The sequence below is a fragment of the Xylona heveae genome, assembly GCF_001619985.1.
Source record: "Xylona heveae TC161 unplaced genomic scaffold L228scaffold_2, whole genome shotgun sequence".
Classification (NCBI taxonomy): Eukaryota; Fungi; Ascomycota; class Xylonomycetes; order Xylonales; family Xylonaceae; genus Xylona; species Xylona heveae.
Genome location: NW_017264194.1, coordinates 189,501 through 210,670, shown reverse-complemented (window position 1 = coordinate 210,670; position 21,170 = coordinate 189,501). Strand labels below are relative to the sequence as shown.

Sequence of the window (21,170 nt, the reverse complement as noted above, 5' to 3'; positions counted from 1 at the left end):
CTTTTCCCTTTTGTGATATAGATACTTGCCCGCTATACGAGTTGAAATTTACGATCCGGAACCTTTCATCCTTTTATCCTTCCACGATTATTCTTAATCTTCTCATCTTATCATTGTTTTATTCTGTTTTGTTTTGTTTTATTGTGTTATTGTGTCATTATGTCATCTGGGAGATTTCTGCTTGCAAGATTCTCTGTGTACCTGTATTATGTATATATGTAAATAGGTAGGTATATAAGGTGGTATATACCGCGTATGATATTCCAGTGTCATGCTCTGGATACTATACTATACTGTATTATACTATACCATATACTGAAACGCTCCGCCATCCGCCCAGGTGTCATGCTTCAAAGCATCGTCCCTTTGTTCCCTCTCCAACCCACCACCCCCGGGCCCCGAAAGAAAAGAGACAAGGAAGAGAAAAGGAGAAAGAATAAGGGGAAAGAGTAGGGGGGAAAATAAGGGAGAAATATGGCGAGAGAAATCGACAGTACATGTGACAAGATCTGCGCGGGATATTCGTGTCCTAGCCGCGCCGCGTCCATTTCGTAGTAGGATACTACAGCCCAAAAGCAGAGCAGACAAGCTGGACAGTCAAAACTCAAAAAGCGTTCCGCAGAAAATGCGTCAATGGGTCCTTGGAAAAGAGAGAAAAGAAAAAGACGAAATTACAGCAAGAAAGAACGGGGAGACCAAGAAAAAAAAAAGAAATAAAAGAAGAAATAAAAAAGGAAACAAAAATGATTTAAAAAAAAAGCAAAATAAAGGTATCGACGTATCTTATCTAAAAAACTTAAAGACCAAGAGCGTCAAAATCTCCGACGGGCTTTATACTAGTATTCTGGATCTGCTGCATCTTATTGGCATGGGCACGCCCATCTCGGTGTCCACGTCCATGTTGAGTAGTAACATGCGAGCGTGGTGAGCGATGTGAGTCTCGAGTACGGGACTTTGCGGGCGGCCTCGTTTGCTCATCGGACGATGTGGATGATGAATCTGACGCCGCGGACGAGGAGGAGGAGCTGCTGCGCCTTGCTGTCTGGTCTTTGTTCGAAACACGTCGTTCCGGTAATCGTGTGCGATCTGTCATAGGAAAAGCTTCGTCTCGGACACGTTTCTTTGATGACTGGTTCTCTTGGCCGAGCTTAGACTCTAGCTTCGACTTCGAATGTAGTTTGGAAGTAGTTTTTGGCGGTGGGGAAATATCTCGTTGTCTTTGTTGTCGCGCTACATCCTGCGTCCGAATAGGAACATGTATAGCTCCGGGCCTGACGTCCAGTGGATTTCCTCGAAACATTTCTTCGGCTTCTTCATTTCTGTGGTTGCCACCCTTGCTGCGAATACGACCGCCGGGCTTTCGAGACGAAAGTCTGGCCTGCTCCTCTAGCTTCTCCTTCTTCCGCTGCCGCTCCTTCTCGCGTTCCAAATGACGCTTTTCGCGCTCTGCTTGTTTCCGTTTCCGCGCTTGATGGCGCTTGATTTTTTCTTGTTCTCTCCGTCGCGCACCGTTTGCTTCATCGAAAAGTTGTTGTTCCTTCGCCGGCGATACGTACCATGGCGTAGAGAGGATAGTAGTGCGAAAATGCGTATTCTCTTCCCATGCGTGCATTTCTTGAGTCGTGGAGGTTATGGGACTTATTCGCTTTAGTTCCAATTGTCGAGTGCCACGGAATACCTTAATGAGGCCTTTGACTTTGACAATGGAGCCGACGTCGTAGCAGCTTAAGTTGATCCCTTGGTCCGTGGCTGTATTACCGGAAGCCTTGCGATCATTTGCAAGAGCCTTGTCCTTGTCCTTGCCGGCACCGGTAGTAGTGGACTTTAAGCCCGTTCCGTTGCCGGTGTAAAGATCGCTTGATGGATCAAGACCTGCTCGTATTTGAGCCTGCGCTTGAATCTCTTCTTCGGTCCGTCGGCACCCGACTTCGATGGTGGCGCCTGAACCATCGTCTAGTGTCAGGACGTTACGGGTTTCGTACTGGTCAAATGCAATAATGATCCCGACAAGACGGACATATTTGATAGGGTGGTTCAAGTGGAAATAGATACTTTGAACTGGTGGATACAAAGTTAGTACAGCTGCTCGACAGATTGGGGAGTTCTCATCTCAGTCATAGACGCATGAGATGTCAAACGTACAATCATATCCATCTATGCTATCCAGACGACGCACGTCTGCGATGCTCAAGTGTGCCCAAGTCCCGAATGTCGGCGATGCGGGGAAGCAATAAGCCGGGTAGTAGCGTAGCGGAGGTTGCAGCGGCTGATGTCGCTGCCCCGAGGATAAGACTACATCCTTTTCATTTCGAGGTCGTGTATGTCGCAAAGCAGATGTGCGATCAAATGTGCGAGTGGTCGTGAATGTGGTCGTGGTCATGTCATCATTGTCGGGGTCATTGTTTTTGTTTTGGGGGAATTGTTGGTGGGAGGTTGTCCTACAGTTTGGTGAAGCGCATTGACCATCTCCCGAGAGAGCCTCCTAAGACTAATCGGGATAAGACGGAGGCCCGAACTCCATGGCATGGTTCTGGCATTTTCAGCCCTGTCCCGTATCAATCTTCCGCGCAGCGAACGTTGTCGCAAAGAAACCTAGATTCACTTGCATTGAAAGCTGAAAGGTATTCATTAGATTTTATTCAACGATTTTTCAATTGCTGGTTCGATTTTCATTATAGCAAAATCCTTCATTGAGTGTCCCTAGCATCTTGTAATTCATTGGTGGTCATCAACGTGCTATACTAGATTCAGGAGCTTGTGACGGTCTTTTTAAGGGAATAGACTGATTCTCATTGCATTTTCGAAGCTATTCTTGATTCTCTTATATCACATTTGAGTCTTTGCATAATACCTGGGGCGGCATCAAACTAGTCTGCTTTGAAATTCAATCTCACAAATGAGTCATTGAAGATACTCAAAGCGATTCTATTGTCCCATTGATGCCTCGTGTCTACACATGATTCGTTCAAATTTCAAGACTGCACTTCTTTAGTATTCTTGCAGCATCAGCTGACTTTACGTATTTTTCTTTCCTTTGTCTCTTGTTATCTGGTCACCATTAACTGATCGGCAATTTTTCAAGTCTCAGGGATTCACTCCGTCATTAACTGCTGAAGCTATTTTATCTGCCTACATACCAACTCAGCTACGCTCGCATCTGGGTCACGGTATAAACTCAGCCTGCAAATTTGTCGACTCCGCACTCGTCTTCTTCTCCTTGGCCTTCTCCGCTTTGCTGCAGAGCCACAGAGCGGCTTTGAAGAACGTAAGTAAGGCTGGGTTTGGCATTTCAAATTTCAACTGGAAGTCTGACAAACTTTTTTCAATTAATAGTCATAACTGTGCGATCCATTCAATCACTTTCATCTCACATTTGCGGCCTCGCCCTCACCAGCCTTTCTTCTCTTCCTGAGTCCCTGAGTCCCCAAGTTCCCACCGCGCACCAACTCGCGTTTGGTTTGTCTCTGTCTCCCGCCATTTGCTGATAAAGATCCATCAAAGTCATTCCAAAGTAAGCATTTCTAGCTCATCATTCTTTCCCCTTTTCCTTTAATTTTGTGGGCGGAGGAAATTTTCTTTTGGGGTTGTGAACTTGCTCTGACAGTCAAAGATGCCCCTTACTCCGACGCTGACCGCCGACGCGCTCGCACGCCTGTCTGCAATAGGTGCTCCGGCTGTTCCTGGCAGAAAGCCAGGCTGGCGTTCTCTCTCTGGCGGTTCATATGACAGCGCGTCCAGCAGCGGTAGCAGAAAGCCCGTGGAGGTACCCATGTATCTCGAAAGTCTCGAAACCCTGCAGTACTTTGGATTTGACGAGCCAGCCGCAACAAAAATTTGGGACCACTACCAAAAATACCACGACAACTGGCTTACATTCATGGATTGTGTTTACAGTTATATTGAAGGATGTCATGATACTAGTGGAAGAAATGATGACTGGGACAAAGCTATGAAGGAAATGGGTATCACCAAACGCCTGAGAGACGCAATCCTTGATCCCGAATTCGACGAAATCCGATTAAGACAAACTGCCGCCTTCTGGGTTCTTGACACGATCGAAGACACTTATGCGTATCTTTCCATGATGTCCCCTTGCATCTCTGGGAACGTATCTTTTGCCTCCTTTGTCAGCGACGCCACCTCTCCCGCTCCTTCAACAGCCACTGCGGAGACTCATGTCCCGTCCATATTCTCGGAAGAGTCAGTGGGACAGCCGAGCACTCCGATCTCGACGTACTCTGGGTCACAACAGGATCCTGCTGGGGCCTCCAAAGGCAAAGGAAAACGACGAGCAAAGTCAGAAGCCGCACCTGCACCTGAAAAGCCGGCAGAAAAGACAGCCAAGGTCGAGGCCTCTTCGCCTCCATCCGGATCAAAATCCAGGGAGGCACTTTCGCTGACAACTGCGGCACCCAAACCCCAAGAAGCTGTAACCGTGCTCTACAAGGGAGGCATAAGTTCTCGGCTGAAGAAAGCCGTGCCGGACGAAGATACCGATGGAAATAGAGGACTCGCCAGCCTCACTACGAAACCACCATCCGACTTCGGGGCCGGGGCAACATTCCGTGTCTATTTTACAAAAGACATTAAGGTAGCGGAAATGTATGCGAATTGGGCCGGCAGACGCTCGATCCAAGAAGATAAACATATGGGCATTCTGCAGGTTACCGTCCCTACTCGTCTCTTGGAAAACGCGGTGCAGATCTATGGCGATGATTGGAAAAGATTTGTCCTTTGCGGTCGTCGAGAGCGTGCTGCCATACCCCATGACCTCCGGCCATATCGCGCCGCCGAACTTCTCATTGGGCCAATTTGGACGGCGAGCATCGACGAGGCACGCGACGCAACCATTGAAGACGTCCAGCCCTATAAAGTCGACGGAAATACCCCGGCCCAATTTGCCTTCACACCAACGATGCTTTTTGAGATCGCAGAGGAATGTCGGTGCTGGGTGGAGGACTACGGTCTTTGGCAGCCTGGGAAGTAGTTGCTCAATTTGAAGAACCGAATTGCTTTTCTACTCGTGTGCGAAAAGATCCAGAATTCTTTTTATAACAGACTGCTAAGAGAGAAAGAACTTTAAATCTACGTTACAAGAAGCACCAAGTATTTTACTTTGCTCTGTTCATTAATTAGCCAGCATAGGTTCGCAGCGCTCAATAAATTGCTTCTGGTTGACTATTGATAAACTAATATCAGCACATGATTATGAATATATCCTTGTGCATGATAGTTATACAAAGAAATACATGATTCTCAAGTGAAACTCTTTATCTTGTATTTCATCAGTTTTGCTATGTGATTCTGGCAAACAAATACATGCACATAGCTTTTAAGGAAAACAAAACAAAATAGTCTCTGTAGCTTTTCCCTGTGTTGGTAGTGCTTTGACCCTGCCCTTAATCATCGTTATCCGTTGCTCAAATCATCAAGCTTGGTATTTAAAGACACTCATAGTGGAGCCAAAACTGAGAAGATGATCTGATGCCTGTTTCATTTATCCTCCTCATGCCGTCCCATTCAAATCTTGCTACAATCAAGGGTGTAAATCAGGTCTTGGCCAATAACGGGTGTCCACATCAACACGTCCCGTAATACACGGAGACATCATTTTCAAATATGAGCGACTGTTTTGGATGGTATCAAGGACCCAGGTCCTAGCAGATCCAGTCAGACGAATCTCGTCAAAATCTGGATCCAAAATGGCCTCTCTCAGGCGCTTGCCGATGCCCATTTCTTCCATGGCTTTGTTCCAGTCATCGTCCTTCGCAATGGCATCCTGGCATCCTTGAAGGTGCCCAGTAACAAAATCCATAAATTCAAGTGTTTCGTCATGGTATTTGATATAACGGTCCCAGATTCTGTTGGCTGTCGATTCTTCAAAGCCAAAGTACTCCAGAGTCTCTAGACTTTCAATGTAGCTTGGAACCGTAACAGGTTTGTCCCCTTTGCTGTTGCCACTACTCGCGGTGGACGAAGTGGTGTATGATCCACCTGTGAGCGTACACCATCCTGGCTTTGGACCATCGACAGCAGGAGCGCCAAGTGCCTCCAGTCGCGCACGCGCCTCGGCGGTGAGTGTTGGGGTTCGAGACATCTTTGAGTCTTTGGCTTTTCGAGCGAGTATATATTCATGAAATACTCTTTATTGTGCAAAGAGGTAAAGGAGAAGAGAGAGAAGCCAGGTGAGAGAGGAAATGTCTGGTAAGACTTGCTTTTCTCAGGAATAGAGGACTAAACCTGCTTCTCTGCTGGGTTAAGTACTCGAAGATGTCAAACTGGACAAGTCGCAGACTCGCCACACTCCAAAAGACTATACCAAAACCTATCAAAGCTCAAAACACCACGTTTCTGATTACGATTCCAAACGTGACCGCAACTGCAACCGCAACGAAAATCGTAAGTTCTTAACACGTAACCTCAGACCGAAGGACGAAGATTCAACCACCTGGCTTCTTTAGTAGTATTAAGACCCTTTTTCACAGTTTATATAAAAGCTCATCTCCTATGAAAATGTATTTTAAATTGCAATACACTACTTTATCAGTGTCGTTCATCAGTGACAAGGCCGGAGTTCCTAAGAAGCAGCCTCCAAAATGACATATACTTACTCCCTCCAAGGTTCTCCTTCCGCACGGCCAACTCTGACTCATTCCGCTCGTTGGGCCCTCTGCTCTGCAGGTTTCCCGTGCCCAACACTTTCACGGCCAGGATGGGTATTACTTACCGTTCCCAAGAAATATCAAGGTGTCCTTCCAGGGCTGGGGCACAAGCCCGTCCGGCCGCTCCAAAACCAACAGCAATCTCAACATCAGAGCCCGCAGCGATTCAAAGACGTAGACCCTGTCATCGAATTCCCAGAATACATTGATAGTCCCGAAACTTTAGAATACTTCGGGTTCACTCCCCGCGCTGTACACACGATATACACCCGCTACAAGAACCATCTTAGCGGTAAGCATCTGCTGGGAAATTATCGTTATTTGGCACTTATGCCGTTTGTACACGAGTACATGAACAGATCAGAAATAAACGAAGATGCGTGCGCGCCTGAACATGATTGGGACGATGCCATGATGCGCATAGGCATGGACGAAAGTCTGAGAGATGCAGTGCTCGCGGAGGAGTTTAAGGATATAAGGATGATGAAGACGGCGGGTGAGTGGTGTTTGGAGACAATGAGGGATGATTGGGAATTTTTGAATACTTTTTCGGACAGGATTGTAGAGGTTTTTGGTAGAATCGGTGGTGCTGGTAGGCAGAATATGAGGAAGAGGAAACGAGTGGATGTGGATGAAAATGGGGAGGGTGGAGAAGAGAGAGATGAAGAAATGAAGAACCCTGCGGATGCGGACGATGAGGAGGAGGATAGTGAGGAATCTGAAACGGCAAGTGTGAGTAGTTTAATAGGTTTATACAGGGGGAAACATGACTGATTACGAAAAGGATGACGAGATGTACGATGAGGACGAAGATGCAGATGAGGAAGAAGCAGATCCTGAAGAATATGAAGATAACTTGGAGGATGAGGAAGAGGATGATGACAAAGACGATGTTGAAGGAAACCGGGAGCGCGAACCACGAACAATATTCTTCAAAGGCGGATCACGACTCCATCTCGAAACCAGCGTCCCGGGTTCCTTCCCCGGCACGCTCACCGGAGTCGCGCAACTAATGACGGGCACCGAATGCGACTTTTCGTTCCACGAGCCACAGCTGTATCTCACGCAGAACTACCACTATGCGAAACACATGGCGGACTACGCGCGGTGTCGAATTGACCGGGTGAGGCAAATCACCATTGACAGCGGGCGCTTAAACGGACATGACATTTTTGGATTTGCGAATATGCTTGGGACTGCGCGTGGGGCTGGGATTCTGCACATTGAGATCCCGACGCGTTTCATCAAGGACCGTATCAAGGATATAAGAGGCACTCTGTGGCAAAAGTATGTATTCTTCTGCCGGAAGAGATTCAGCGTGTTAGGATCGTTTCCGGAACAGCTATACGCGGCGCCAATACTGCGTGGTCCAATCTTGGCAGTGAATAATCATGTGGCTCGAAGATTCAGCTTCGATCCGGAGAATGTTGTCCCGTTTAGAATGCGCAGAGCTGAGAATCGATGGGGCGTCAGAAGCAGCGGGAGGAGCGCGAGTACAAGAGGGGGAGAAGAAGGAGAGGAATTGTTAAGAGTAGGAGAGTTTATGCGACTAAGTAATGAGAGTAGAAGGAGTAGAGAGAATGGTGATTTTAGTGAAATGTGGCGGTTGAGTAATCTTGCAGATGCTATGTTGGATGATGGGGGAAGTATGACACAAGGAAACTATGGCAGGCTGGATGGAATGGAGGGAGATATTGTTCTGCAGACGTCTTTTAAGAGAAAAATGGCATTGGAGAATGAGAGACATTGGGTATTTAAATATGAAGGTTTGGAGGAATAGGCAGGTTAGTAGTAGACTTGGAAAACAGTGTTTGGCACCTGGTTTGGATCGAAGAATTCGAATTCTGATACAGATGAACACTTTTATAGAGATTAAGACGAAGAAAAGAATATTCTGATTTGATCATAGACTCATACTTGGAATTGAAATTTCTCAAGACCACGTTAGAGGGAACACTGGTTGCAATTTAGTTACCCTTCTTTGCATCTTCTGCATCGTTTTTCGGTACGCCCACCATCTTCGGCACAGTGACGGCGTTTAGGCTGCGGAATACCTGTAAATTTGAAGTCAGATCACCGAACAAAAATATCTCATGTTCGAAGTAAAGAGTCGAACTGATGAAATGAACGAATGCGAAGTGAAGCGCCAGGTGTTGATAAACGGAGAGTGGAGTTTAAAAAGACCAACCTCCCATGGTCGTGTCCACCATATAAAGCTCCAACACCAAAATCCCCAAGCAAAAATGTATCCAAACCACCACTTGAGGCTAAATAATTGTCTTAAACTACTTACGTTCTGAATCGAACTGTCGGGCAGCTCGCCGTCCCAGCGATCCTCCACTCTGGTAATCTTTCCGGCATTGTTGTAGAAGATTTTGACCTTGCTGTTAATAGTCTTCTCCATGCCGATGCCTTTGACTTTATATCGCTGGCTCAGGTCCATTTCGATAGGGTTGCCCGAACTCGTGACTTGGTGGTTCAGGCGCTCAATCTCAGAAAATGCCGTTTGTAGGCCATACTTGAAGATGTCAGCGCCAGCACAGATACCAGACGCGAGTAATTAAGCAATTGGAATATTTCAAGAAACGGAGCAGCTGGCTAGAGGGTGAAGAATGCTAAGGTTCCATCTTACCCATTGCGCTTCGTATTGTTTTCTTCCGCCAGCTTTAGTCAGGGGATCTTCGAATGTCGCATCGTCGGTCCAAAGACTGAGCTTTTTGAGCGAAGGGCGACCGGCAAAAAGCTACAAAGTAAGACCATGTCAGTCGGAGCTGCATTGGTAGCTCTGTTCTACTCATAAAAGGTAGTCGTACATCAAGCACACTTCCTGCTAGGAGCCGTTGTGTCTGGTCAAGCTGGACTTGGGGGGCCGTGTTCACGTTGGTATTCTCGATGGGTACTAAATGATTCGAAAATTAGCTTATGCTCGGATGTTCAATAGAGGATTCCAATTTCTGCATTAGATCTCATGTGACCTGTGTATGAAGCTCAAAGGAGAGAGCAGGATACAATGCTTGGGGGTCGCGAACACGACATACTATCTGTAGCCATTGTGTATGACTGGGTTGTGGAAAAGCCCCTCACAAGATGTGTTGAGGATGAAGTTGCACAAGTAGGTCTTTCTATGAATATTCTCGAGGGACTGAATTCTTTAAACGCCAAATAGGTCGTGAGTCCCTTGAGGATTTGTGGAAAATCTGCTGCGGATCTCATGAAAAGCATAGGGCAAAGCTAGCATTGAAGGATGGATGGGGACAGAAGCGCATGAGAGTGAGTAAGATATCGTAATATATACCATGAATCAAACGTAGATAAAAGGATCATTGTTTTGTCATCCGTGTCATATGGTTGAGGTGTGACTGTTTACATTTCACAGGTCTTGACGTAATCGATCCTTCTTTGGCGTCCTCGCGAGAGCGAACGGCCCAATGCAGCCAACCTATTCATGGAGGAGCAAATGATTTCAAGCACAGAGAAAACGTTTTAGCTTGGCGTTTAAACAGGAAACGTAGATTGCTTTAGATATGGTAACTCAAAAAAATGTCGTTAAATACAAACGTCTGCCTGCTGTGATGCGCTTTTGAGAACGCAAAATAATAAATACAGTACTTGAGCAGTACATGCAATGCGCCCCCAGAAACGCCACTTTTTGTATGCTTTTTGTTTTGTTTGAACACGAAATTTTCCCCTTTGTACAGAGCTACCCATCTGCTATAAACAGCCATATCGACGGGGCTCAATCACCAAAATCCTTCCGCCTATTAGGATTACCTATCCATATCCGTCGAAAGGGTGAAAGAAACAAGAAAAAAAAAAGAAGGCCGGATGACGCTCAGATGATGCATGTGCAGACTCGGTCGTTAGATGCCCAAAAAAATGAAAGCTCGTCACAAGGTGGATAGATATCGTAGTATATCTGTCGGCACCAAGAGTGTGTTCATTACAGAGTCGGAGCGCGAGGAGGTTGCTGGTGCTTTCCCGTGAACTGATCATGTCCAGCGGTCGCAATCTTGAGGATTTGGTCTTCGAAACCAGGGACGTGTACACATTCGATGCCGTGGCCCCAGAGGCGCGTTCTACCCGCATTGAGGCCCACGAATATGCGAGGTTCCTTGACTCCGAGGTAGATCTTGCTGATGCCAGGGTGTCCGTGGTCTTTGGTTCTCATAATCCTTGCGACGCAATCCAGGTGGCCACTCATTCTCTTGCCGCAGGGTTCCATGGTAGTATAAAGAACGGTTTCGTTTGGCAATACTTCGCCCACTCGGTCCTCCGAAATGTTATGTTCTTGTGCAATCTTGTCCAAGCAGCACTGTTCTGCATGTGTGTTGCCGGGAAGCTCAAGCGTATAGCCCGTCGCAAGGATCTTGTTCGCGGCGGCATCGACAATGACAGCCCCTACTCGGAAATTGGTTGGCCGTGGGGGGGATTGCTCGGCGAGCGACACAGCCAGCGCCATGTAAGCTCGATGGTCGCCAGGAGCAATGGAGTCGGAAGCCATGATTCAGGAGAAGCAGGCGCTAGAGAGATAAATGGAGCAATTGAGGGAAAATCTTGGTGTTTCAATCAGGGACAAGAAAAGATTTCACATTTGACACATTGCGTGTCGAGTAAGAAGACAGGTGGAAGTATTCTCAATTGGAAGGCCAATGCGGCATAAAGCTGAGCTGAGCTGGTTGCACGAGAAGCAACTGTGTGGGAGAAGAGTAGTGTAGTAGTTGGTGTGGGGTGACGAAGAGGGGCGATGGGTCAATTGGCTGGTCTAGATCCCGTCGATAGTCACATTGTCCTCATACCTTAGTTAAACTAAAAATCAGTCAGTTGATCAAGTCTAGCTCTCACCACTGCTTACCCGCTGTCAATGACGTAGAGCGCGTCACCACGCGTCTCTTCCACCTCTTTCCACCAATCATCTCGCGTATTTTCGCGTAGCTTCTCTCTGGAGCTTTGAGGCTTTTGAAGCATTATCATTGGCATTGGTAGATATCCCAAAAGACCATATTGATATAACGTCAAAAAGACGCTTCATCCATCATCTTCATCGCGATGTCTTCTGATTCGGAAGATTTCAATGAGGAGCCGCCTTCTTCGATCAACCCGTACGAGGTTCTCGGCTTAGAAACTACTGCAACGGCTGCGGAAGTCAAGACTGCCTATCGTAAACAGGCATTGAAACACCATCCAGGTAAAGATTAGCTCTTTTGATTCTTTTGAGTGAAGACATGGAAGATGCTCATATCGTTGTAGATAAGGCTCAGACTGAATCCAAGGATGAGGCGCACAAGAAATTCCAGGAGATTGCATTCGCATATGCCATATTATCCGACGAGCGCCGCCGGAAACGCTATGACACAACTGGTCGCACGGAAGAGACGCTTGATCTCGAAGACGATGACTTCAACTGGAGTGATTTCTATCGCGAGCAATGGGCAGATGTGGTGACTGGCGAGTCTCTGGAGAAGTTCAAAAAAGAGTACAAAAATTCAGATGAAGAGGCTCGTGATCTCTTGGCAAGTTACGAGGAGCATGAAGGAGACATGAATGCAATCTTTGAAAATGTCATGCTGAGCAATCCTATCGAAGACGAAGACCGCTTTCGCAACATTATTGACAAGGCGATCGAGGATGGCAAGGTTCGAGCATACAAATCCTACACGCACGAGACCAAGGCGAGCCGGAAGAGAAGATTGGGAGAAGCAAAGAAAGAAGAAGCTGAGGCACTCGAGTTGGCCAAGGAGCTCGGTGTTGACGATAAGCTGTTTGGCGGAGGCAAGCCCAAAAGGAAGTCGGGCAAAAAGGGGAAAGAGGCCGATGAAGAGGCTCTAGCATTAATAATCCAGCAGCGACAAAAGAGCCGGTCGGATGACTTTCTCGCAAATCTTGAAGCCAAGTATGCAGGGAAGGATAGGACGGGCAAGAAGCGGGCTAAAGATGAGGAGCCACCAGAGGAGATGTTTGAGCAAAACGCTCGTCGACCGAAGAAGAGCAAAGCAGAGGCGAAGCCGGAGACCTCAAAAAGTGCAGCCAATGGGTCCCGGCGCTCTGGCCGTTTGCGAAAATAATATTTGGCTTTTGCTTTTGCGTAGATTTGGGTTATGCAATTTTTGAGCGACAGCAGCAAGATGGCGTTAGGGTGTTTGCGAAGAACAGCATACTGGCATTCAAGGTTCCTCACCAGGACGGGGCTTTTCTTCTTGTTATGGCTTCAATAGAAGAAACGGAATCAGAGTCTCCAGTATGAGGAATTACATGTATCTAGATCATTTCTGGGACCAATAATCGGGCTTGCGTGTCTTGAAGGGAGGTAGATGGACATTGGTCTTTTTATGTCAACGGGTTGGAAGCGGGGAATTTGCTGCCCCTGCATGAAATGAGCAGAGCCACTCATCGTAAAAGGTACATGATTAGTACAGTATAACTACCTAAGGTAATCTTCTTGTCTGTAGAGCATCATCTCTGCAGAGACGTTGTAAAGCCCTGCAAAGTCAAAACTTCTTGTCTTACATCTCAATCATCTCCAGTAGTGTCTCGCTCGCAGCAGACTTGACAGCCGAATGTTCCAAGGCGGGATCAAGTGGCAGCCATTTTTCACTGATATTCACTTGTCTTCCTATCTATATAGGTCTTGCCCTTAATACTGAGCAGGACTATTACCTTGAGCAGTGAATCTTTTCCCCACAATCCCCGTCGGTAGCGAATAAAACGTCTCCTGTCATTCCTGATACGTGCGTTTCCTACAACATTCATCATCCGTCTTAACTTCTTATCGATATTCCCAAAAAGGTACAGCATCATCATCATCATCGTCCATCTTCCACGAAATGCCTTTGAAGCCTCATCGTCTCAATGACAGGGCCAATTTCAACGGCGATCTCTGATGATATCCAATGGAGGGATTGATGTCTTTTTTCAAATTGGACGACATGGACACTCTCTCCTTCTTTCTTCCCCTACGGCTTCTGCCTTTGCACCACCTCTCCCTCCCCCCCTGCATCCCTCCCTCTCATCCTCCCCCCTCCCACACCTCGCGCATCATAAGGCTTTTCCTTCCAGCGTTGCTTCACTTTACTTGGTGCTTTTTATTTGCTGATTTTAGCTTCAGATTCTATTTGCATCATTTTTCAGAGAGCGCAATTTTTCCCTTTGAAAGACAAAAGGAAACAAGGTACGTGAATCAGCCACGCGGTGAACCACCTCGAATCACCCCTCCTCTACCCTCCATCTTGAGAAACCAATCTCATTGCCTATCTGAGATAATTATGGTGGGGGTGGTGGCAAACCCGTGGTTAATGGATCGGCCACTACACAGAGGCGAGAGCCTGTTTGACAAGGCGGGTCCCGGACTCAAAAGCTTGGAGCCGTCTCTCTTTTCTGTCTCCGATCATGTCACTTTCCCATTTACATATCCCCTAACACGAATGCTTCTAGCTGACTGGGCGATTTGACATTTAGCTCGTTCATCAGGCGTCTTAGCTCCAAGTGCACGACCCGCCTGCCGCTCCGATTCCTCGAGCCGGCTGGTGCATTTCGCCGTGGAGAGGACCCTGGAGAACGCCTGGGACCCTGTGTACATCCCTGACAAGTCTTCTTCGACGAGCCACTTGTTCAAGCCTACGATTGGCGGTCAAGCTCACTGGTCCCTTGCGTACCGTCGTTGTCCTTCATTTTGACTGGGTCGAAGCGGGGAGAAGCGACACTGCCGTGGGCGTTTTCCCTTTCCCGAGTTATCCCAAAGGTATATCCCTTCTTATCGCTAGGCCAATCCATTGGTCCAGCCACCCAATACCTTTCCCCCTCCACTTCGAGGCTCCAAGGCGATTTGCCCTGGCCGTGTCGCAACGAACAGCTGGTCGACCCTCGACCCTGGTGCGCAGGGCGAAGGGGGTGGCCCTCAACCTTGCGACGGGCTTCGGTCATTATCCCTCCTTGTCCTTTTGCGCGCCAATGATGCCCTCCCTCTCTCTTTCCTCTTGCTGATTCCCCTCCTCTTCGACGTCAATGTTATCCATAATCGACCACGTTGACATAGCTTGCGCTGACGATACCGAGGCGCGCATTGCCCTCCGACGACCACTGACTGTTCGAATAGTATCAACAAGCGTCTACAGTGACTCATTGTAACGATGGGAGACCCCATACACAATATAGATGATGAATTCGACGACCATCCGTCTCTCTCTGCTTCCTTGGACGACTTTGACCACGAGAACCATGTGTCCCCTCTTTACGGCATCCCGTCGCAGCATTCAGGATTCAAAATGGAGGATTCCGAAACCGACGCCGACTCTGCCGGTCCATGGATGCCGCCCGCCTCATTTCGCAGAACCGCCAACGGAAGCACATGGCTTCGGCAGCCTCTTACATTGCCAAACGTACCCGGTCTGCGATCGCGCGAGATGAGTCCCCAGTATGAAAGTGCCCTGGAAGGCGATACAGCAGTACAGGCGGATGAGCTACCCCTAGCAGCAGAGACGCCAGTGAAAAAACGGTCTCCGAGCCCTGATCCATATCCGCAAAATGCTCCAGATTTTGCGCGCACTTTTACCGATTCGAACCAGACTGTCCCTGCACCCGAGAATCAGAATCAGAATGGCAATAATTGTGCGTGGTCCCATGGAAACTATCTGGCTACTGTTGTGGATACACTAGGCTAATATCTTCTTCCGAAAGACATTCGCTTTGCGGTCCGCGCCGAGGTCCAACATCGAACGGAGCCATTTGAAGCGGCCTTCTGCTACATGCGCGACAAGGTTGATTTAATCACGTCATCCCGCCGTACCGCCCTGTTCGCCGCTGGAATGGCCATCCTATCCATTTTGTTTATGCGTGTGTTGTTCCAGCCTCCGCCTCCAGCGCCTGTGCCAGATCTCGTCAAAGTTGCCGGTCTTGCCAAGTCATTTGAGCCACTGATATTCTATTCCGAAAACGGCGTGCAGCAAATTGGAGATCTCCAGGAGACAGGTGTTGCTGTGTGGGATCTGGGAGAGAGCGTCCGCTCAGCAAATATGACCTCTGCTCCCTTGATTGTGCGTGAATTGGACGATCTCAGTGAGAGTCTTAAAACTTTGGCCATTGAGCTCACCAAGTTCTTTGCAAATGTGGATGGTGATGTTGACAGGTATGTGTCTCTGTGTGAAAGCTGGACACACTTATTGGTTTGTGAGACTAATGTCGTTGTTAGCATTTTGATTGTCATGGAGTGGGCCAAACGCGAATTGACACAGGTCTCTTCACTTCCCATGACGTCATTCACTTCGGTGTTTGACAATGTCCATTCACTCTTTTGTCGCATTGGACTTTTTGAATCGTCGACTGGAAAACCCACTACTATGGGCAAGCTCGTCACGGATCTCTTTGGCCAGACAGGTCGGCAGCGCACTCGTCAGACTCTTCAAAGAACCTTTAATGAATTTCTGTCTGTCCTTGAGGAAAGCATCAACACAGAGCTGACCTATTCAACTGCGCTCTTTGCCTTGTTTGAAGCCATTGACAAGCAATTCCTCAACCTTCAACGGACGGTGATTCGAGAATCTGATCAGCAGGAACGTGAGGAAGGCGAATTACTCTCTTCATTGTGGACACGCGTACTTGGACCCAATGCCGCCCAGCTTCGAAAGTACGAAAAGAACCGCCTCTTGTTGTCCAATGTTCGCGAGAAGACTGTCCGGAACAAGCACATTTTGGTTGACCACAACGGCAAGCTGCTGACCTTGAAGAGCAACTTGGAAATCCTTCGCCGCAAGCTAGTCAGCCCACTTGTCCGCAGCAATGATTCAAGTACTCTTTCTGTGGAGGAGCAGATTCATGGACTGGACGGCACGTACAACCACCTGCGTATCGTTCGCGAGCGACAAAAGGCGAAACTCATGGAGATGCTTTATGGAGCGGGAAAAAAGCGCGTTGGCATTGGCAGAGAAGGGTCGACCGCGAGTGAAGACTATGGAATTGAAGCAGCTTAAGGGGGGAAAGGGTCCATTTTCAAGGAAGAAGCATATATAAATAAGACTTTTTGCTTGTCTTGGATTCCTTTTTTCTCTTTCGCATTCATGCGGGCTCTTTTAATTTCATATCTTCACATTATCGGCGCGGAATCGGTTCTCGTATCTTATCTCTGATGCATCTTCACTATACGGCGCTTGGGCGCTTGGGCGCGTTACTGGAACGCCATGGGGTACCTGGGCACAATGGATTTGCTGCTTCCATCAATCAGTCTTTTTTTTTTCCGGGAGTTCTTTGTTTGTCTTTGACCTCCTAATCTGCAATGGGACGGATTGGCTGGGCATTGTCTGGACAATTATTTAAAGCGGGGTCAGGGATACTAGGCATTAAACTGGAACACGGAAAAAGGGGAACCGGTTTTTTTCCTTTTTGAACCAAAAAAGGGCGGGCGCATGAATCAGTATGGTCGGTCGGTGGCTAGCTGGCTGGAACTGGCATTCTCTTTTGTGTTATTCTTTTTCTTAACATGACGCTCTGGAGTACTGAAACTCACCTTGCCAGGAGGAGAGGGAAGGGATGCCATCATTGTTCATCGGGCATCGTCATGATCAGACTTATTATGGGCGGGCATTGTTTATCGCATCGCGCTTATGATTATCAATTATCACTGGGAATTGATTTCATCTCTGAATTAACCTTGTATGATCAAACTGGGCGTCTCGCGGTGTGTTATGGAGCGTTTGCGTACATTGTCATCATCAGCCATGACATTGCATTTCCTTTCATCATTTTCTTTTATGGCATTTATTTCCTGCTTCTTCGTGTACTGAATTTTTTTTTTTTTTTTTTTTTTGTCTTCCCAGAAATTATTTTTCTATTCATATCTTCGACTCGCCGCTGTTATAGCTTCCCTTTTCTTTTCTTTTCTTTTCTTTCTTTTCTCTCCCTCTCGTCCATCCTCTTTCTTCCATTTCTCTGTTCTTCCTCTATCTCTATATTATTATATTACTATTTACTACTATCTACGTTTATACTGATGTACACCGTAGGCATTACAATCGAGAAACAGAGTCATTGAGATTTTTACATTCTACATGCCAGTAAGAGCCATACTCCTTTCCACTAGCAAATAACATTTCATTTCTCCCTCGAAACTCAGTCCTTAGTCCTCAGGACTTAGGACTCATAACCCAGACGTCCTAAATTTCCTGAGTCTTAATAGTCTACACGAAACGATAAGATTTTGGTACCCCATAAAAATATAAAATAAATACATAAATTAAAACAGAACACAAAATTTGTCAAACAATCATATCAAACTCAACAAAATAAAGATCGATTAATTTAATTTTTTAAATTTCTGTATATTCTCGAGAAAAAAAAAAATAAAATAAATAAATAAAAAAGGGTTGGTTAGTAGAGGCAAGAAAACCCAGCAGCACCCAGAAGAAAAGAAGGTAACTACAAAAAAAAGGACAAAAAAAGACACCCCACGCGGGACTCGAACCCGCAGCCTCGAGATTAGAAGTCTCGCGCGCTACCATTGCGCCAGCAGGGCTGGTTGTCGCTACCTAGCGACTTGCCCAGGAAGGTTGAAGCGAGGAGTGTTAATGTGGAATATGTATGTTGTGGTTAGCGCATGTGCGGTTGCGTTCGTTTGGCTGCCAGGCTGCTAGCACGAACCTCGGAAGTCATCCTAGCTACCAGGGGGTCCACGAGATATTTCATGAAGCAGATACGTGTGACTGTATCTGCAAAAGACAGAGCGACGAGCGACATGCGACAGAGCGTCAGAGGGGATATTTAAAATGGTATTTTTTTTTTAAAAAAAAAGGGGTATAGAATCGTTTGATAATATTGGTAATTTGTTTAATATATTGATGGATTTGGGGAATGTGTACACCATAGGTCCAACGCAGAGAAAGGTAAAAGATAAATCAAAATGATAAATCTCAAAAAAAAAAAAAATAAAATAAAATAAAATAAAAATAAAGAAAAAAAGACAAATCAAAAAACGGATTAAAAAAAGAAAAAAAGAAATGAAGAAAAGAAAGAAAGGAAAAAAGAAGAAAAGAGAAATCCAAGGGGGATAAACGTGATAAAACTCCAGGATATCAGATATGCTGTAATGAAACGTAGATCTGAATTATGTATATACATGAAAGAAAATACATCGACGCAGTAACGCAAATGATTATCCACATCTCTCGTGCAGACTACCAAATATCTCGCTCATCGCGGACTTGATCCTCTGCAAATGCAACTTTGCGTCCGCCTTCGCGCTGCCGCTGCTTCCTCTCTGCGCGCGTCACGAGTCGTGGTGTCACGGGCGTGAGCGGCGTAAATGGCATATATGGACTGTATGGGGTGGCAGGGACGCCGCCATTGGGAGAGAGGAGGCCGTTGGCGCCAATACCAGGAGTGCGCGCGCCAGCGCCGAGGGGATGGAATGCGCCGGGAAGAGGACGCGTGCTTTCGACAACGGTCGTCTTGGTGGTCCATGTGTCGGTGCTGCTGGTGGAGCGGAGTGGGAGGTGGAAAGTTGGGTTGGTGGCGGACGAAGCTGGCGGCGCCCGCGTAGTGGAGGGTTGTGACGGACGGAGCGCTTGCGGCGGCCGGGGAGGAGAAGTATATTCCGCTGGTGCTGCCTGCAAGGATGAAGACGAGGACGAGGACGAGGAGGATGGTTGCAACGACAGTGGCATCGGGATTTTGTCACGCGATGCTACGCGAGGAGGGAGACGCAGGATTGGTTGAGGAGGCGCAGGCGCTTGGGATTGCGGGTACGATGTATGTGATGGATGAAGAGATTGGGCGTGAGGACTAGTCTGGAGGGTGTGAGATCTTGGCGGGACCTGGAGTTGTGGTGGATGCTGAGTCCGGGATTGGGGCTGAGGTTGAGGTTGAGGTTGAGTTCGAGGCTGAAATTGAGACTGCGGTTGGGATTGGGCCGGAACACTGTAAGCATTTTGGGCGCTTTGGTGAGTCTGACTCCGCAGATTTGAAGGGCCAGTAGCTTTGCCAAGAGAAGAGTTGGACGGCGTGCGGCGCTGAGACGTTTGCATTGTTTGGCGAGGCCGAGTTGAGCCGGAAGAAGAATTCGCGGGCTTCCTGTCTCCTGAAGACGGCAGCGACCATGACTGCTCCAACGGCGACCCAAGGGACCGCTTCGGAAGTTCTGGCTGGGCTATTACTCCGGGTTGCGATGGTGGTGGTGGTGGCGGCAGCGTCGAGGAGGCCGATGCATGGTGCAGGCGCTGCAGGTGCGGAACGGGGGGACTCGATGGCGGACGCAGCGGGATCAAATCACTCTCATCTCCACTAACATACGGAGAGTATCCGTCTGACGAAGACACTGCCGAGATAGGACTCGAGATTGTCAAACCTCGCACGCTGCCCTTGCGTTTGCTTGATGTCGACGCCATCGAAGATTGCCGGCTGAGTCGACTTGTCCGAGAATTGGATTTGGCGTGCTTTCGCACAGGTGGTTTGGGAACAGCAATCTTTGGCGGTGGCGGCGGCGGTTGAAGTGAGCCCAAAGTAGGCAAATGCGTAGTTGCTGTGTTCCCGCCAGGAGAGGGTGTATTACCAACAGCGCGCTGCTGGTCAAAATCCATGACTGCCGCGTATAGACGTTCAAGTTCTTGCTCGCGTTGGGCCATATCGTTTTCGATCACGCTCTTGTCAAATGTAACAACGCTGCCCTGTTGCCTGTGCCCGTTGGGCCACGAGAAATTGTCGCCAACGGATTGCTTATCTGGACTGGGCCAAGTGGCCGTAGTGCGGGTTTCGATCGATACAGGCGAGGCCTCGAAGCCCGGTTTGCTAGGCGTCAGGGGCGATGATTCAAACGGTAGAGCTACTGCGCGCTTGACCATCTCAACGCCCAGAGTGCTGCCAGACGCTTCAGCTGCCCGTCGCAGACGGCGACCGACAAGCAGCAACGCCATGCCGAAGGTCAACACACTGAACAAGTATGCTGCAACGATACAGCATGCCTGGATAGGCAGCAGGGACATGTTGCGAGTTGCATTCCTCGAGAACGCCGGCCCTTGGTCTGCTGGTGGTGCTGGACTATTCCATATGGAGATATGCCATAGAGACGGCTTGCCATCGGCGGCCAGCGTCGACGAGGCAAGTAGTAGAATGGTGATTGTGAGACGGGCAGGCGACGATTTGTGAAGCCTGTCCATTGCTGTCGTCGAAACGAGTCCACTCACATGGACCCAGTGCGACACAGCAGGAACAGCACAACAGAGCCCAGCACTGTAAGCTCTCGAGCGATATTTGCAGGCCGTATTATTTTCAATATTCTAGGGCTTGAAGACAAAGTGGAGTTGATATCTCTGCCGGGAGAGAGGAGTGCTGGGAGTTAAGTGATGGTCACTGCCGGGCAGGGTGCGGAGCAATGCATGACCAGCATTGTAGCCACAGCATGTTTCCGAGGCGTAGAAGCACATTTGGGCGTTAGGCAGTAGACCGGAATGATTGGTGTCGAGTGAAGTGGTAACTGTGATAGTTTGAAGTGTGACATGCATCTCAGCGCTAGTAGCGTGCAATTGATTGGCT

At 47.9% G+C, this 21,170-nt stretch overlaps 10 protein-coding genes and 1 non-coding gene across 11 annotated transcripts; 4 read left to right on the top strand and 7 right to left on the bottom strand.

Moving 5' to 3' along the window:
• Window positions 1–290: 290 nt before the first annotated feature.
• L228DRAFT_57803 (hypothetical protein) lies at window positions 291–672 on the bottom strand. Its single transcript, XM_018336721.1, has one exon. It carries the CDS (start codon window positions 546–548, stop codon window positions 351–353), a length of 198 nt encoding a protein of 65 aa, XP_018190438.1. The 5' UTR covers window positions 549–672; the 3' UTR covers window positions 291–350.
• Window positions 673–796: 124 nt separating this feature from the next.
• L228DRAFT_258389 (hypothetical protein) lies at window positions 797–2,418 on the bottom strand (the record flags this gene model as incomplete). The annotated part of the gene is made up of 2 exons (XM_018334079.1): window positions 2,143–2,418; window positions 797–2,058 (listed from the first exon to the last, which is right to left on the bottom strand). Exons 1-2 carry the CDS (start codon window positions 2,378–2,380, stop codon window positions 797–799), a joined length of 1,500 nt encoding a protein of 499 aa, XP_018190437.1. The 5' UTR covers window positions 2,381–2,418.
• A 1,077-nt stretch (window positions 2,419–3,495) lies between these two features.
• L228DRAFT_57708 (hypothetical protein) lies at window positions 3,496–5,324 on the top strand. The gene is made up of 2 exons (XM_018336720.1): window positions 3,496–3,511; window positions 3,644–5,324. Exon 2 carries the CDS (start codon window positions 3,770–3,772, stop codon window positions 4,985–4,987), a length of 1,218 nt encoding a protein of 405 aa, XP_018190436.1. The 5' UTR covers window positions 3,496–3,511; window positions 3,644–3,769; the 3' UTR covers window positions 4,988–5,324.
• L228DRAFT_243619 (hypothetical protein) lies at window positions 5,167–6,245 on the bottom strand. Its single transcript, XM_018331732.1, has one exon. The coding sequence runs from the start codon at window positions 6,095–6,097 to the stop codon at window positions 5,537–5,539; it is 561 nt and encodes a 186-aa protein (XP_018190435.1). The 5' UTR covers window positions 6,098–6,245; the 3' UTR covers window positions 5,167–5,536.
• A 1,081-nt stretch (window positions 6,246–7,326) lies between these two features.
• L228DRAFT_243618 (hypothetical protein) lies at window positions 7,327–8,716 on the top strand. The gene has a single exon (XM_018331731.1). It carries the CDS (start codon window positions 7,429–7,431, stop codon window positions 8,440–8,442), a length of 1,014 nt encoding a protein of 337 aa, XP_018190434.1. The 5' UTR covers window positions 7,327–7,428; the 3' UTR covers window positions 8,443–8,716.
• On the bottom strand, window positions 8,630–9,713 carry L228DRAFT_236039 (hypothetical protein; the record flags this gene model as incomplete). The annotated part of the gene is made up of 5 exons (XM_018330784.1): window positions 8,630–8,716; window positions 8,956–9,180; window positions 9,295–9,405; window positions 9,476–9,561; window positions 9,701–9,713. 5 exons carry the CDS (start codon window positions 9,711–9,713, stop codon window positions 8,630–8,632), a joined length of 522 nt encoding a protein of 173 aa, XP_018190433.1.
• Window positions 9,714–10,161: 448 nt separating this feature from the next.
• On the bottom strand, window positions 10,162–11,390 carry L228DRAFT_243616 (cytidine deaminase-like protein). The gene has a single exon (XM_018331730.1). The coding sequence runs from the start codon at window positions 11,161–11,163 to the stop codon at window positions 10,603–10,605; it is 561 nt and encodes a 186-aa protein (XP_018190432.1). The 5' UTR covers window positions 11,164–11,390; the 3' UTR covers window positions 10,162–10,602.
• Window positions 11,391–11,649: 259 nt separating this feature from the next.
• Window positions 11,650–13,148, top strand: L228DRAFT_280176 (DnaJ domain-containing protein). Its single transcript, XM_018335763.1, has 2 exons — window positions 11,650–11,847; window positions 11,910–13,148. Exons 1-2 carry the CDS (start codon window positions 11,709–11,711, stop codon window positions 12,722–12,724), a joined length of 954 nt encoding a protein of 317 aa, XP_018190431.1. The 5' UTR covers window positions 11,650–11,708; the 3' UTR covers window positions 12,725–13,148.
• Window positions 13,149–14,785: 1,637 nt separating this feature from the next.
• On the top strand, window positions 14,786–16,621 carry L228DRAFT_265387 (hypothetical protein; the record flags this gene model as incomplete). Its single annotated transcript, XM_018334692.1, has 3 exons — window positions 14,786–15,263; window positions 15,333–15,780; window positions 15,844–16,621. 3 exons carry the CDS (start codon window positions 14,786–14,788, stop codon window positions 16,619–16,621), a joined length of 1,704 nt encoding a protein of 567 aa, XP_018190430.1.
• A 1,466-nt stretch (window positions 16,622–18,087) lies between these two features.
• L228DRAFT_t23 lies at window positions 18,088–18,159 on the bottom strand. Its single transcript has one exon. It is a non-coding gene; the product is annotated as a tRNA-Arg (tRNA).
• A 395-nt stretch (window positions 18,160–18,554) lies between these two features.
• L228DRAFT_57675 (hypothetical protein) lies at window positions 18,555–20,883 on the bottom strand. The gene has a single exon (XM_018336719.1). The coding sequence runs from the start codon at window positions 20,792–20,794 to the stop codon at window positions 18,818–18,820; it is 1,977 nt and encodes a 658-aa protein (XP_018190429.1). The 5' UTR covers window positions 20,795–20,883; the 3' UTR covers window positions 18,555–18,817.
• Between the last annotated feature and the right edge of the window lie 287 nt (window positions 20,884–21,170).

What these genes read in the sequence shown, in the direction of transcription:
- L228DRAFT_243618 (XM_018331731.1), top strand. Translation starts at nt 7,429, where the DNA reads ATGACTGATTACGAAAAGGATGACGAGATGTACGATGAGGACGAAGAT.
- L228DRAFT_57708 (XM_018336720.1), top strand. Translation starts at nt 3,770, where the DNA reads ATGTATCTCGAAAGTCTCGAAACCCTGCAGTACTTTGGATTTGACGAG.
- L228DRAFT_57803 (XM_018336721.1), bottom strand. Translation starts at nt 548, where the DNA reads ATGGACGCGGCGCGGCTAGGACACGAATATCCCGCGCAGATCTTGTCA.
- L228DRAFT_280176 (XM_018335763.1), top strand. Translation starts at nt 11,709, where the DNA reads ATGTCTTCTGATTCGGAAGATTTCAATGAGGAGCCGCCTTCTTCGATC. An exon ending in GGCATTGAAACACCATCCAG is followed by an intron (nt 11,848 to 11,909) that starts GTAAAGATTAGC and finishes ATATCGTTGTAG; the next exon opens with ATAAGGCTCAGACTGAATCC.
- L228DRAFT_243616 (XM_018331730.1), bottom strand. Translation starts at nt 11,163, where the DNA reads ATGGCTTCCGACTCCATTGCTCCTGGCGACCATCGAGCTTACATGGCG.
- L228DRAFT_243619 (XM_018331732.1), bottom strand. Translation starts at nt 6,097, where the DNA reads ATGTCTCGAACCCCAACACTCACCGCCGAGGCGCGTGCGCGACTGGAG.
- L228DRAFT_57675 (XM_018336719.1), bottom strand. Translation starts at nt 20,794, where the DNA reads ATGGACAGGCTTCACAAATCGTCGCCTGCCCGTCTCACAATCACCATT.